Raw genomic sequence first — 14,796 nt, forward strand, 5'->3', positions numbered from 1 at the left:
AGTTTTCCCTCATCTCCCATATCTTATTACCATGATTAACGTCATCTAAGGAACGTTGTATTGGACCTGGCAAGATTAGCTACATTTTAAAGATCTCCACAGCAACCAACATTCTCCATTTATTGAGCTGATTTTGTGGCCTTTACTAGATAGCTGGCTCATATTTACTGGTGCCAGATAGGGAGATAACAGCATTCTTAAGACTGAATTTCACCACACAAGAACTGGAAGGCTCATCACTAAAAAGTAGCGTTATCTTAAATTTGCGTTACAAGAAGAGAAAAGCAGAAGCTATGGTTCTTCCTCCAAAGCTACCACAGAGAAAACAAAGGCAAATACGACATTTACTGCAGTGTACAATGGAAAGACAAAACCCCTAATATTTTGCCTTCTTGTTACAGCTGGTATTTCTTGATCACCTGTGCCCATCAAACATGCAGGAAGGCCATTCCAGGAAATTTCCTTTACCTATCCTGAACATTTTAAATGTCAGGATTGCAGCCACAAACACAGCACCACCATCCAACAACAACAATTGTTTTTAAAGCCATGATGCTAAACACCAGCCTGCCTGCCAGCGCCACTCCTCCATGGAAGCTGCCCAAGTTGGTTAAGTACCACAGGCTGGGCAAATAAACGCCAAGTGTCAGGTGGATGATAAATCAGAAAGGGCCGTGGAAATCTTACACTGTTTCAGATGAGGCATGTTGTTACCCAGGAATCGTCTGTTTCTACTCAGGGGGCATGCTGACCCTGACAGATGGGCAAGATACCTCCATCACATCATAAACCCATGAAGCTTTTAGTGAGAGGAGCCTCAGAAGGCTACCTAGCAAAGCTGGTGGCAGTGTTCTTCCCGAGGAGGATGTCTGCAGATACAGACTGAGGCTGTATATCCAGTCCTGCAAAATCTGGATCTATTCATACCAATCAGCCTCACAAGCATCCTGCTCCACCCAAGCTTTCAGCATCAATAAAGCCACCCCACTCTCAGGTACTCAAGCTCCCTAGATCCTCTGAAATCAAGGATGGCCAGGAGATGATGTTCCCAAAGAGCATGCTGCACTCCACGTTTGGAGCACAGTTCTCTTCTGCAGATGTTTGCTTTTTAGGCTTTCCAGCAGACTCAGAAATGTATTATCAAACAGCATCGTTTCCTCAAAAACAGGCTGAGAAGCGCACATACTTAAAAAGCAACCAAAATGGTGCTGTCCTGAATGAAGCATGTAGATTGTTCTAACCTACTTACTGATAAAGCAATGCAGCACAGGTATTTCAGATGAAGTTCCACTCAGCAGCCATGCAAATCTCAACTACTACAATGTGACAGATGCCGCAGAAAGAGTCAGTACTTCTGTCCTCAAGGAAAAGGGAGTTTTAAGCCTTTTTGTGACAGAAACATCAGTCAGTCTGAAAAGAGATTTTGATGACTAACTCTGGATTGAAGTGGGAAAACCCATAAAGCCTTTGATCAAAACCAGAAAACAACCCAGAGGACTTCATGAACAACTTTCTCTTATGGAAGTTCAGCCAAATTTAGCACCCGAAGAACCTAGAGGACTGGAGATTCAGGGGGAAAATACCAGCAGGGTAATTGTATTAGATGACAAACTATAAGCATTACAATTTAAAGTGGCATTTTAGGATTACTTTCTGTCTTTTGGGGTGCTTGTTTGAGAAGAAACTTCAGAACAGGAGGCTTTATGGCAATTTTGCAGAGGTTATAGCTGCACAGAAAGAAGACACAATCTGTGGAATGCATCTATACACAGCTTCATCTTCCCAAACCAAGACTGCTGATACTGTAGAGTGACTCCAACATGCAGTTTCATGACTGTGTCACATGTTTCAGACAAGGGACAATGGAGTTTTCTTCACACTCGGAGGTCTCAACTGCCAGGTTTCCAATATTTAAGAAAAGCAGTCACTACATGGAACACCAGAAGAGACTGCCGCGGTCAGTCTCTTAATTATCTGCTATGAAACTATTATTCATTCCTCTGAATTTAATTATTCTAATAAATAACTAGAAATTATTTTATCCCCCCAAGCCTCATCTTGGGACCTTACAGTACAGAATGACAAAGGTAATCCTCAGTGCTTCCCATGGACAGCAACACATCATCACCCGTGAGCTCCAGGGCTCAGTGATGCTTGCTTGAGGCTCCACAAACCACTCTGCTTTCCCCCAAGGCCACAGGAACTGCTGCAAGGACATTAACAGGGATCAGCCCCTCACTACCCACAGCCTGCCCCAGGGCACTCAAAGGGCTTTCTCAGTCCTCTGTTTGCCTTCAATTTTAGCACTTTTAGTTTTAGGATCACTGCAAAACTGATCACGGCTAAGCCTGAGCCAAAGAGCTGTTAAGAGGAAGACAATGAAAACAAGCAATAGAGATGCTTGGCTTTGAGATTAGCTCAGAGTGTCTTTTGGAAAGCCTGCAACAGCCTGAACAGAGTTAATTTGTGAGGAAATGTCACTACTGAAAAGATTATATGCCTCACCGCTATGACAGAAGCGATTCTTTCCATCACAGTTTCACAAGCCTTGATTTAAACTGATCAAACCAGACATCTGCCTGTGCGAAGTAATATGACTTATATCAGCATCAAGAGAGGCAGACAAGCTTTGAAGTGAGAAAATGTTAATCTGGGACTATGATGTGTGAGTTCTTATACCTAAGCACTTGCATACTGTAAAACCTTCATTTCACTTAAACAAGAGTGCTAAAACGTACTCAAAATGAACAGCAGAAAGACATTTCTCTGAATTAAATTACTTTTTTTCCCCCTATTTCTTTCCTCCCCAAGAAACTGTTTTCATGTCCCTGCAAGTGTTCTGGAGAGTAACCAGACTCAGCTATACAGAAGGGTGGCTGGGGAGGCATGTGGAGGAAGAAGAGGAAGGGTGTCACTGTTAAGCAAATAATTTTCCAGTAATCTTTCCCACAGTGTGAGTTTTCCACCTGGGAGGTCAAACATGAGGGTCAGCATTTTCTGCTCTAGGTCTTTACACTAAACAAACAACTAGTTTTCAAAAGGTTTGTACAACCCCACTCCTAGCTAGAGCAGGAGGAAACTGTGGGTGCTTGCTTTTGAAAGCCAGGGTATTTTTATTTTAGACTAAAATCCATGTAGGCACCTATCATATTCATGGCTACAAACTGTAAGCCTTCTAGACTCTCCATCTCCATTACCTGTTCTTCCCTACTCTCCAAAAGCTGCAGGTTGAAAAGTAGCAAAGTCTATTATAACAGGCTAGCATGAAAGTGTTACAATGAAGCATGCAGAATAAAAAAAACTCCCCAAAATCAAGCCCATCAACAAATTTTAGCATAATGTACTTGTGTTAAATCTCCAACCATGATCTGTCTCGCAAGAACTCATGAAAGTTTACCAACGTTAGCACATAATCTACTGTCACAGCCTCAAAAATACTGCAAACCCTGTAAAAAGCATATTACTTGGCTCCCTTGAGTGATAGGGCATAGTTTTGTAAGATTGGTTTAGTTAAATATTTACTTGATTTCCAATCCAAGACTTGCGATAGGCCTCAGGCCCATCTTACCCATATGAAAAATCGATCTCTCTTCTACTTGTTACAGTGAATTTAATACGGTGACATTTATGAGTTCCTCCAGTAGTAGCTCACAAGATCAGGCTATCCAAGTATTTCCCCATAAATAACTTTCAGAGGAGGTTTTAACCCATTATGCTGAGAGATCAAATTTAAACTGCCTGGTTTTGGCTGCTTGTTGATGCTGTGTTTTGGGTGTTTAATAAAGAATTCTACTTATCTCCATAAGTGGGCTTTTTGTCTTAAACATTGCATTTAAGAGTCATGTTCACTTCACTACTGCAAGATGTGGTCTCTCTATTACCAACAGCAGAATTTACTGGAGTCAACACTGTGTATCAGGAATTAGATATTACACAGGCATCTTACGCCCTGAGTATTAGTTGGACTTGGACCCTCCACAAAGGCACACAAGCACTCCAGATCCAAAGAGGCAATACAGAGGAAAGCGTGACTCTGCCCTGAGTCAGCTCAGATCCAGCAGTCTTATTAATCTGGACTCTACACCACAGAAATTGGGCTCTCCTAGTCTTGAGCTGATCCTGGAAACAGCACAGCCACATTCACAGAGCCTAGGCCAGGGGATTACGTCCTGCCAGTACCGAACTGGCTCCACATGAAGCCATTTGCACATGCCGGATGGCTTACTTGTAAACCAGGACAAAGCCACCCACAGGTAACTAAGGGCTGACTAACTTGGACAGAGTTGAACTGGTTCATGTTAACTCACTCATGACTAAAACATCGCATTCAATTCCACAGTAATTGTAGCAAATGGACCAAACAGTTCAGTCGTGTGAACTCACCTTGGACTTGACCTGGAGACAAGTGACTGGTTTTCCTGGCATTTATTGCCAGCACATCCTCACTAAACTGCTCAGTCAACAAGTGTCCAGTTGCTGTATCTGTGTTGGCAGGACATCTGCCTCGTTTCCTATGTTTCTTCCTCCACATGTCCTCCTCATCCTTTTCATCAGACCCAGAAGACTTCTGCAAGGCTGCTCGGTGTCTCAGGCTGTTCGATACTCTCCCACCCAGGGCATCACTCATATTTAACAAGTCAGCTGCAGCTCCACACTGATGTACATAACAGTCTTCCTCCACCTCCAAGTCTCCTTCTGGGCTAACAATGGCATTTTTTTTATGAGAACATCTGGTCAGAGTGGTTTGGGGTTTATCGTTCTCAAATCCTCCAGGCATGGGCTGTTCTAGGTGAGATGCTTGGACTGGTGAATAGCTGTGCACATTCAACCCATTCCTAGCTGGATTGTCCCCCACCAGGCCTCCCCTCAGTGGTGGGTCCAGATCCAAGCTGAGGTCACTAGAGGTGCTCTCGTCTAGCTGCATCTTCTGTGCAATGTGATTCAAATAGGACCGGAACCGTCCACTGTGGTGCTTTTGCACAAGCCTTGTGTATGCGTTCTTCTGGGGAGCAGCAGGCTTGCTCAATCCCTCTTTGGCACCTTGGGCAGAAGCAGTACTTCTCACATAACCCAGATGATCCATAGTGCAGTAAAAGGCCCAAACTTCAAAGAGTTATAAATAGACATGGGGGGGGAAAAGGGTTATTTTCTTGAAACAAAGTGTCAAACAATCGATTACACTAAAAGGCATGAAAATGTACTAAATGATAACGTATGGACCTTTACAGAAATTCTGGGCTGATAAGTCACTCCAGTAAGGAGAAGGAGTTTCACACTATACTCAACATCTGCCCTGTGCCAAATCCCCATCAGCGACCTAGGAGTGACCATGGCCCATTAGCTGTACCTGCCCATGTCCCACAGAAAACAGGGATTTTTGTCCTGAGGCTGACACCCCAAATATAAGGGATTCCTTTATTCCGCTCTTCCTTGCCTTTGAAAAAGCCAGGTAAATTAAGGCAGTAACCAACAGACTGTATCAAATGCATTAGTTAGCAGAAGTAAAGTCTTGTCACATTCAACCTGGAGTCTTCAAAAATAACTGCGTCCTTACTGAAGTGCTTCAGCATTGCAGTAAAAAGCGTACGTTGCCTGTTACCCCACACACACAGTGACTGACACTTCTGGATTATATAGGACATTTGCTTCAAATACAAAGACTAACCATCACAGCTTCTCTTTCTAGCCGTAACTTCACTGACAGTGTGACTAACATACAATAAGTCCCCCAGCACAACTATCTATCTTACAAAAGCTCATAATTCTTAGAGATTGAGACACATCGGCTGCCACTCTATCCAGCACCAGTTTCTGTAGATGGTATTATGCCTCCACCTTTATGGCACAAATGTGGAACTTAAGTAGATCAGGAACGTTTCAATCCTGTTTCAGCTGCTCTAGCTTGTTAAGTTTTTGGAGTGAAACAATCTAGTAAATTGTCCTCAGCTACTATTAAGCTAAATTATAGGTATGGATGGGACATAGCAATGGGTTTTGCTGTATCTAACATCAAAGAGGGATATAAAAATATATTTATAATGGAGCCCAGCACAACTGCTGGCTTGTGCAGGCTTTCAGAAAAATGCCTCATTTTTTTCTTCAAGACATGTTTGAAGATGAACATCTGAACTTCACCCTGGCTAAGAACTTCAGGGATCACTGTCATCTCCTCTATGCCAGAACTGAGGGGCACTGGACTCTAAGCTAAAATAAAGACACTGTCCATTAAACCTCTCTCTCTTCACTTCTCTAAGCACAGGGGTGTTGGGCAGACAGAATACAGAGCTCAGCAGAAGAGAAATTTATGTTCCTACCCCTACTCCCATCCTGCTTGGAATTTCTCTTCACCTTTACCCAGCCCTCTTCCCCCTTTTGCTGCCCTTGCACAGAGGATGAGCACTGAGGCAGTCTCCTCCACGCACATGCTGCCTGGGCACAGGGCATCATCCAGCAGGGACCAAGGACTGCAGTGCCAACTCCACCTCAGAGTGCTTACTCTGGCCCCTTCTGAGAAACAACGTATGTTGCAGCGAGATTTACTTAAGTAATTGAGCACGGATGTGAACAGGCTTCACAATACAAAGCAAAAACTAAAAATCCCTGAACAAATAGGAAAAATTGTGTGGTTTGTGATTCTTGTTCCTAAGATTTTCCATTGGTGCTGGCCAATAACTAAACTTTTCTAATACACTGACCTGCTACTGTGCTATTACAAAACCCTCAGGCGGGTAGGTCTACAGCAAGCTTTCTTTTAACGTCACCTTCTCCCGTTGCCAATGCAATAGAAGTAGATAACATTTATAAAAGCCAGTGAGACTACTCTCCAAACACCGGTTCTGGGATACAGGAGTTTGCCATCTTTATTTACAAGTAAAGAATAAACATTCACTCCTCGCCCCCACTATAATTTCTGCAACTTTAGCCCGTGATAGCGACTGCTAATCACGTTAAAGTTAGCAACCCGAGCAGAGAAGCACAGACAAAAACAGGCTTACAAGCCCCCACGCACTACGGTTTCATCATTAGTTTTCCGTGGGCAACCAGGAATCGGCAGCTCCCTCGCAGCCTGGCAGCGGCAAGGAGGCAGAGGTGGGTGCAAGGTGTGCCCACTCTGCCGTGCTCCCACGGGCGGGACCGGATGGGTGAAATGCCGAGAAAAAAGCGCCGAGGGAAGGTGCTCGCTTAGCCGGGCCCAGGATGAAAACTCTCCCTGGTTATTTTTCCCTGGTTGTTTTTGAAGAGCGGGACCCGCCTGTCACCACGCTGGACACGGCGCCCAGGGTAGTCCGAGGTGTCCCCGGGTGGGGTAGATATCCGAGGCCCCCAGCCAGCGCACAGCAGCGAGGATGGGCGCACCCGCTGCAGCACCAGCGGCACGACCGGGAGCAGGGCTGCGGGGTACCCGCACCCGCCGGGAGCGGGGCCCGACCTGGGGCAGCCCCCCGCCCGCCGCCTCCCAAGGGCGCCCCTCTCGCCGGCAACTCCCCCTCAGGGCCGCATCCCGGGCTCCCACCGCTCCTCCCCGGGGCCCGAAGCAGGAGTGGGCCGCGCCGAGCCCTCCGGACGAGCCCTCACCCCGGGACGACCCAGTAAACGGCCAGGCCCGGCCCCTCGTCACGGCGGCGCCGCTGCCACGGGGCTGACAGGGCCTGACCGCAGCCGGGGCCGGCGGGAGAGCCGCTCCCCCCCCCCCCTCACCCCGCCCGGGACCCCGGTGACGGCCCCGCGGAGGGATCGCCGGGCCGGGCCCAGCCCCACCACTCACCGACCGCACCGCTCCCCCCACGCCGCTCCGCGCCGTTTAAATGTCCCAACGCCCCCCACCGTCCACTTCCGGGTCAGAGGCCGCCTACGGGCCGCGGCAGCGCCCAGAAGGCCTCACGCGCGAAGCGTTCGTTCCTACTGTGACTGGGTATCCCCGGCCCGCGGCTCCCCGCACCCCCAGGGCCGGGGCTGGGACAGGAGCAGGACCTCCGGCGTGGGCTCTAGTGACACGGGGCCGGTCCCTTGGTGCAGTGCCGGGAGCGGCCCGGGCCTGGGGACGTACCTCGGGAAGGGCCCTTTGAGGGAGGTGCCATGAGGAGGGTGGCCCGGGAGAGGGTAGGGCACCCCAGGAGGGGACTGAGTGCCCCATCCCCGCTCTCTGGAGGGGTGGGCGCTCCCCGCTGGCAGGGTCCCGGCTTCCCACAGCCTGCCGGGGGAATGGTAGCCTCCAGACAGTGTTGAGGCTGGGCCTGTGCCCCCCACCTTGGTCAGCCCACAGCAGGTGCGGGTGGGAGGCTGAGCAAGGTGTCTAACGGGGTCCCTGCAGGGCCAGGGTGCTGCGGGGAGGTGGGAGACCTCAGCACAGCAGGGAGCCAACGCAGGCTGTCCCCAGCCTGAACGGTTTGTGGACATCTTGGTCCCTGGGGTTTGCAGGCTGCCCCTTCCAGCCAGGACTAGCTGAGACCTCTCTGGTGGTTCGGTCCAGTTGACTGCCGGCATTCCTGCTTCAGCCAAAGTTTCTAGGCAGATAGGTAAAAAAAGCAGAGTTTAGCTGATTTAATATTGTAAAGAGCTGAGGCTGGTATTGTCCCATTGGAAACCCTCAGAACTCTGTGGGCACCTGTACCTCCAACAGCAGCATTGGGAAGTCTCCTTCAAGTCCCCCATGACCTCACCTTTGCTGCAGAGGAGAGCAACATAAAACAGGAGAGCTCCTGGTCCCAGAGCTCTTCACACTCTCCCAGCACCAGAGTTTGGGCACAAGGCAACCCACTGACCCTCCAGCCCACCCACGCCACAGCACCCAAGTAATGACCAACTCATGGTGCTGAGCAGCAGTAGCCTGATCTCTGCCAGCATAAGTCAGAGCCTTTGCATCAGAGAGTGACGTTAAAGCATGAGACCAGAGTCAGGACCTGGGACTTTGACTCTCTGCTCTTTCTGTGGCTGCAGACCTCTCACAGGGCTTTATAGCAGAGTCAGATCCAGAGTCTGGCTGGCTGGGAGTAGGTGGTTTGGTCACCCTGGTGTTACCTGCAAACTCAGGCTGGATTTGCCAAAGAACTTCACCAAGAAGAAAAACTGAAGATCAATAAACTGGCCTCATGGTAGCCCCAGTCAACCCCGTCTGCCTGGAGCAGCCCCTCACAGAGTGGAGGAAGGGACCAAAGGGACCTCAGCAGGTGTCTCCAAGTGGGGCTGTGGTGGGGAAAGGCTCTGTTGAGTCTTCAGTTTGGCACGGATGTGGGTCTGGGCAGGCTGTCTGTGATGCCCCTTCACTTGGGTTGGGGAAGACGCCTGCCCCATGGTGCTTGTTCCTCATCCTGCATCCTGCAGGTCGGTGTCCACAGAGGCTGACATTGGTCACCTCTAAATACCACAAGGTTGCATCTGCTCAGTGTGTAGCATCACCTGTGGCTGCCAGTCACTCCTAGACACAAACCAGCCCTGTGGCCATGCTCCCAGCCAGCACTGCTGAACCTCCATGAAGCCACAGAGAGTCCTCTGAGATGGAGCTGCTGAAGGTGAAGAACCCTGTGGAAGCCGTGGCAGACATGGACCACTCCATCTCTGGCCTTTGTGTTGGTGGAGGGAGCTGCCCTGAGAAAGCACCAGGCTTTTGCTGTGGGACTGAAGGCAGCAAGCACAGACCTGCCTGCACAAGGACAGTCACATCTCCCCGGGTGCCAGGATGCCACTGGCAAAGGCAGGATCTCATTCATATGAACCATGCAGAACCAAGAGGCTCTGCCTGTGATCTGCTGGCGCTGCTGCCAGCTCATCAGCTGCCCCCACTCTGGCCACCTCAAGGAAGGGAGCGAGGGCTCAGCTCTGTCCTGGCATGGCTGGGAGGCCACGAGCTGTCCCATGACAGCCCAGACAGGACAGAAGTGAGCAGCGCTCCCCCATGCAAGCAGAGCCACCAGTTGCACAGCATCTGGTCTCTCCCCAGCCCCAAAGATGGAAGGTGGACACCGTTTCCACTGGAACGGGCCCCAGGGTGAGCATGGCCATGTGGGATTACCCTTTCAGTGGAAGGGTGCATGGTCGACTGCTTCCTCCCATTCCCCCGGCTGCTGCCAAAGCGAAGAAGTTGGCATCTGCTCTGTTAAGCCACAGCGGTGTCATGTCCCCAGCTGTGCAGGGCTGGCCCGCACCATGGCAAGGAGCTCACCCATCTGGAAGTGTGGGAGATGGGGCAGGGGGAAACCAGAACCCCCAGCCCTGCTGTCCCCCATCCTGTGCCAGCCAGGTGGGAACAGCAGCTCTTCTCCATGCCACTGAGTCATGCTATGTCTCTTCTGTTCTTGACCCCCATGGGGACAAAGCCGAGCCCAGAGCTTGGCCAGGCTCCCTCCTGCACCAGGTGGTGCAACCAGCTGCAGCAGCTTCAGTGTGCCCGTTCCTTCCACAGGAGATGATAGATGGGGGGAGGAACCAGAGGGGGATTCAGTGTTTGTTAGCGCCACTGCCGGTGTTGGGGCCTGCAGTTTTGCAGTGATATCATGCGTGGCAAGAGGAATATGGCTCCACAGCTGGATGCCTCCATCATCCTCACCTCCTGCCTCCAGCTGGGCCCCTGGTGCACAAGGGGCCATGAGCCCCAGCAGATTGGCAGAGCATTTCTCAGCTCTCCTCTCCTGGTAGCAGCCAGGGATCTGGAAATCTGATCTGGTCCATGGGGCAGAGCTGGCATTCATGCCCCCTTTTGCTCTGCCCCATTACTGGCCCAGACAAGCAACAGATACAGCAAATACATGTCACCCTCCTGGTGCCCTGCAGGCACACAGCAGATCACCGTGTGGCTGGGACCAGTTGCGTGCCCATCCTTCACACCCTTTGAAAGAGGCCACGTGCAAATGTGGCGGCAAGATGGTGCCTCATGCAGGGTCTCACCAAACACAGTCCCTCCCAGGGAAGGGCTGGACTGCGTCAGCCTCACCTTTGGCTCCATCTTCCATCCATGCCATCCTTGTGGCTGCCAAGCAGAAAGGAGCACTCGCCCTGCTGCTGCTCCCATCACCCTCCATGGCTACTCGTGGCCTTTCTCAAAGGAAGTGGGTTCATGGGCAGATTTTTCCCCTGCGCTCTCGTTTCCTGGGGTCCTGTAGCAGCAAGCCCAGCCCGGTGTCCTGGCTTGCTTTCCCACAGCACAGGATTATCTCACCATCTTCCCCCAGGCAGTAACTGGTAGCTGCTCCCGACTCAGAGGCTGGAACATGTTGCGGCACCTCGGCCGAGGCGAGAGCACCGCGTGGCTCCTTGGCTGGGAGCAGCCTGCTTACGAAGGCTTTGGCTCCTCCGCTTGTGGTTTCAGCGAGGAGTAAGGGCCCGCCCGGCACTCGTTTACATCAGTGTTAATCAGGAGTGACTGGCCAAAGGGCTGGAGCCGCCCTGAGGTGACTCAATGAGGGGAACCCAGGATGGGAGCAGAGTGGTTCCTCTGATGCCTCTGTCCGCTTCCCTCAGCCCACCCGGAGTAAACCGACACTGCTGGTGGAAACATTGCCCCTGCTGCCCTGAATGTCACCTCTCATTGATACCGAATATTTCAGGTTGCAGGCTGTGGTGGTGGGATGGAGATCAGTGGAGTGCTCTGCCTCTGCCTCCCTGCTGTTGTCCAGAGGCTTGACCCACACGGCACAAGGATACGCTCGAAGGCAGAGTGGGGCCACAGGTTTGCTCTGGAGACTCTGAGTACCCTTGGAAGTGTCTTGATTGCAGCAGCAGCACCCAGAGTTAGGCCAGAGTCTCACTTGCTTTGACATTGCTCAGGCACTGGGAGCCATCTGGGCACTTGACCTGAGGACACAAGCAGTGCTCAGGGCAGATAAAGGGGAGGGAGACAGATTTATTACCATAAATAAGCTAAAAAAAATCTCTCTCCACAGTAGATACCTATCTGCTAACTGTGTCACAACACATGTGGTCTTGCCCCACCCGTCCTTCAGCTTCTCCAGTCTTCTCCTGAGCCCTCCATACCTCTGGTTGGGAAAAATGCCACCCAAGATCAAGGACTGGTGGGTTCCCATCTCCTTCAGACACAGCAGTGCCTGGAAGAATGCCTGCAGCTCCCCCTGGGCAGAGGGAGGTCTGGTTTGGCTGTGTCTGCCCAGCAAAGGAAAGGGAGAAGCAGACCCCAGCAAAGAGGGCCAGGCAGCTAAGAAAGAGGTGAAGGAGGCAGCAGAGGAAAGAGGTGGGGTGCCAGGGTAGGATGTCGAAGCAACAGGGTTAGTTGCTGACTAACCTGACTCAGCTGGGGTCTCCTGGATTTGTCTCCTGGATACCTTCAAGGGTCCTCCTCCCTAGTTATAGATGGCCAAGTCTCTTTTAAAACCCGGCCCTTGGTTCCCCTGCACTATTCTGCCCTGCTAGTGGCAGGACTGAGCCTCTCAAAGGTGCTTGAAGTGATTTCAGATTATAAAGCTCTGAGGTCCCAAAGTGTTGGGGCACGTGATGGGACACAGCTCTGTGGGTCTCATTAGGAAACCCAGGCAGGCAGCTGCCCTGTGCCTACTGAGCTTGTGGGCAGCAGGACCAGGGGATGGGGGGGACAAGACTTATGGGGCAAGGGACATGCAGTGAGTTCAAGCCCCATCTGATGCCCCCAGGGAGACAGAAAAGGCACCTTCGAGTCAGGCAGGGGCTAACAGACTGTACTGCTCTGCATTCCCAGGGTTAGGGACTCACCCCACAACCCCTGTCACTGACACACCGTCACCCACTCCACACACATGGGGCAGGGTCTTACAGCCCCCGTGGGGGCTGCTTTGGGGCTGCAGGCCGGGTGGGGACACCATGCTGAGGGTGAAGAGGGGACGATGTTCCAGCGGCAACCGCGGGTCTGAGGGGCCAGCGGGCATGTCCCAGCAGCTTGGTGAAGGCAAGTAGGGCCCACTGCCGGTCCCACTGCCGGCTGGCAGGCAGAGCGGTGAATGAGAGTGTAACTTATCAGTATTACCTCATGTGAAAGCTCTGTGCCTTCGTATCTCAAGCAAACACTGGCCATTATAACCCAGCAGGCCGGCATTGTTATTCTGTCTGGTTGCAAAAGGTTAGGGCTGTGGAGCCCCGCACGTCCACACCGGCTGCCCATGGGGTGGCAGCAGGGCCACCTAGACGCCCCACAGCTGGCAGTGCTCCCCGGCCACAGTAGCGGGAGCCCTGGCTGTTCCCAGGCATGGCAGAGGCAGCCAGTCCATTATCTGCTACATAAGGCTGCCCCACCATCTGTAGCACCAAAATCTGCCCCTTACCTCACCAGCCTCTTGACCCCGGCCAGGGCCACCCTTTGCTGCTCAGCCTGGCACCCACAAAAACAATCCTGGGAGACACATCCAGGCTCCCTCCCAAAAAGAGGAAAAAGGGGCAGAAAGCCCAAATTTGGCTTCAGTGGGATCTCTACCCTGGCAGGAAGTCAAGGGCTCAATCACCAGCATCCCCAAGACAAGCACGGATTCGGCTCCCTTTATCCCAGTGCTCCCCTGGGGTTTCCCACAACCGGGATGCTCTGGGGAAGGGCCCGGGAAGCCCAAAGGTTTTGCCCCAAAGGACCAATGCCAAAAGGGACTTCCCACTGCCTGGCGCTGGGTTACTGGGAAGCCAGCTCAGAGGGGCTGGGGGGCATTTGGGGCTGGCAGGGGGAGCCGCAAGGGAGCTGCTGGCGGCATCTTCAAGGGTGACAGGGCTTTGCCCAGCCAAGCCAGGTGGAAGAGGCTCCTGCCAAGCTGGGGTGTGCGCTGCTGCCAGAGCTGTGGGGCTAGTGAGGGCCTGTTCTTCTGGCCCGGATGTGCACATAGCACGTTAGGGCACAGACCACCCCCCGGGGGGGTGACGTGGTGCAGTGGTGGCATCCGGCTCCAGCACCACAATGGGGTCCTCCCTGGGTACAGGTTGGGGGTCCATCCCCACTGGTCTGCCAGATCCCTGCCCAGGATCTGCATGCGACACAGCTTTCCATGGGGACAAATATGATGATGATAACTCATCCTTTGGCCTTTCCAGGCCACCACCTCTTTGGGCAGTACCTCTTCCCAAAGGGATGCTCAGTGCCAAAACTGACAAGCCTGGGCTGATGTTGGGACCTCCAGGCTGCCGGCAAAATGCTGCCAGACCCCCATTTCAGGGGAGAAAGCCTCTGAGAAAAGGAGGATAAAGACAAACGTCATTTAGCTTGGAAAATCCCAACAACCTGCCCCTACATTAGCTGCGGAGCTGAGGCTGCTGGCAGCTGGAGGCAATGCAATTCGTATCCTCTGAGGACTGACACAGAGGGAGGCTCACAGCATGGACTCACCCGTGCGTTAGAATTGTTTCATTTTCAAAATGTTCAACAAAAGTCTGAGACATCATGTTCCCGCTCCCGCCAGCCCGGTGAGGCAGTCTGGGCCCGGAGCACGGCCATCCCAGCACAGCCCCAAGAAAAGAAACACCCAGAAAGTCAGGAGGAGACTGGAGTGTCCCAGGGAGCCCAGGGAAAATGGGAAACCCCAAAAGCAAGCTCCTGGGTGGAAAAAACACCGGGCCTGCCAGGATACCAGTACTTCACTAGCAAAAACCTGGGAGACTCTGCCTGGGGCTTTCCCTTGTCTCCTCACCCCAGCCACCCTGAGAGCTTTGGGAAGGGACAGAGATGCTCTCTATGTCTCTGTGGCCTTGCTGCATCTGCAGCCCCATCAGGGTGGCTCTGTGGGGCCTCTTTCCAGCGCGGTCACGGTTTGGGAAGCAGGGATGTTGGCCATGCGTGTCCTGGGCCAGAGCCCTCTTCCAGACACAAAAGACACGGAGGAAACTGTAAAAACGTGTAGTTTC

General features: G+C 52.1%; 1 protein-coding gene across 3 annotated transcripts in view; it reads right to left on the bottom strand.

Annotated features, from left to right (window-relative positions):
- DIS3L2 (DIS3 like 3'-5' exoribonuclease 2) overlaps positions 1–7,854 on the bottom strand; it is a 196,349-nt gene extending 188,495 nt beyond the window's left edge. The window contains exons 1-2 of one of the 3 annotated variants that reach the window (XM_064457483.1): positions 7,766–7,854; positions 4,384–5,103 (exon numbers count right to left, since the gene is read on the bottom strand). In XM_064457483.1, coding sequence (XP_064313553.1) covers positions 4,384–5,083 — 700 coding nt within the window. In that variant the 5' untranslated portion in view covers positions 5,084–5,103; positions 7,766–7,854. Of the gene's footprint in view, positions 1–4,383; positions 5,104–7,765 lie in introns of those variants that run through there. The other 2 variants (XM_064457485.1, XM_064457484.1) reach the window with 2 other exon arrangements.
- Between the last annotated feature and the right edge of the window lie 6,942 nt (positions 7,855–14,796).

Source organism: Phalacrocorax carbo, chromosome 7 (genome assembly GCF_963921805.1).
Source record: "Phalacrocorax carbo chromosome 7, bPhaCar2.1, whole genome shotgun sequence".
NCBI classification, from domain to species: Eukaryota; Metazoa; Chordata; class Aves; order Suliformes; family Phalacrocoracidae; genus Phalacrocorax; species Phalacrocorax carbo.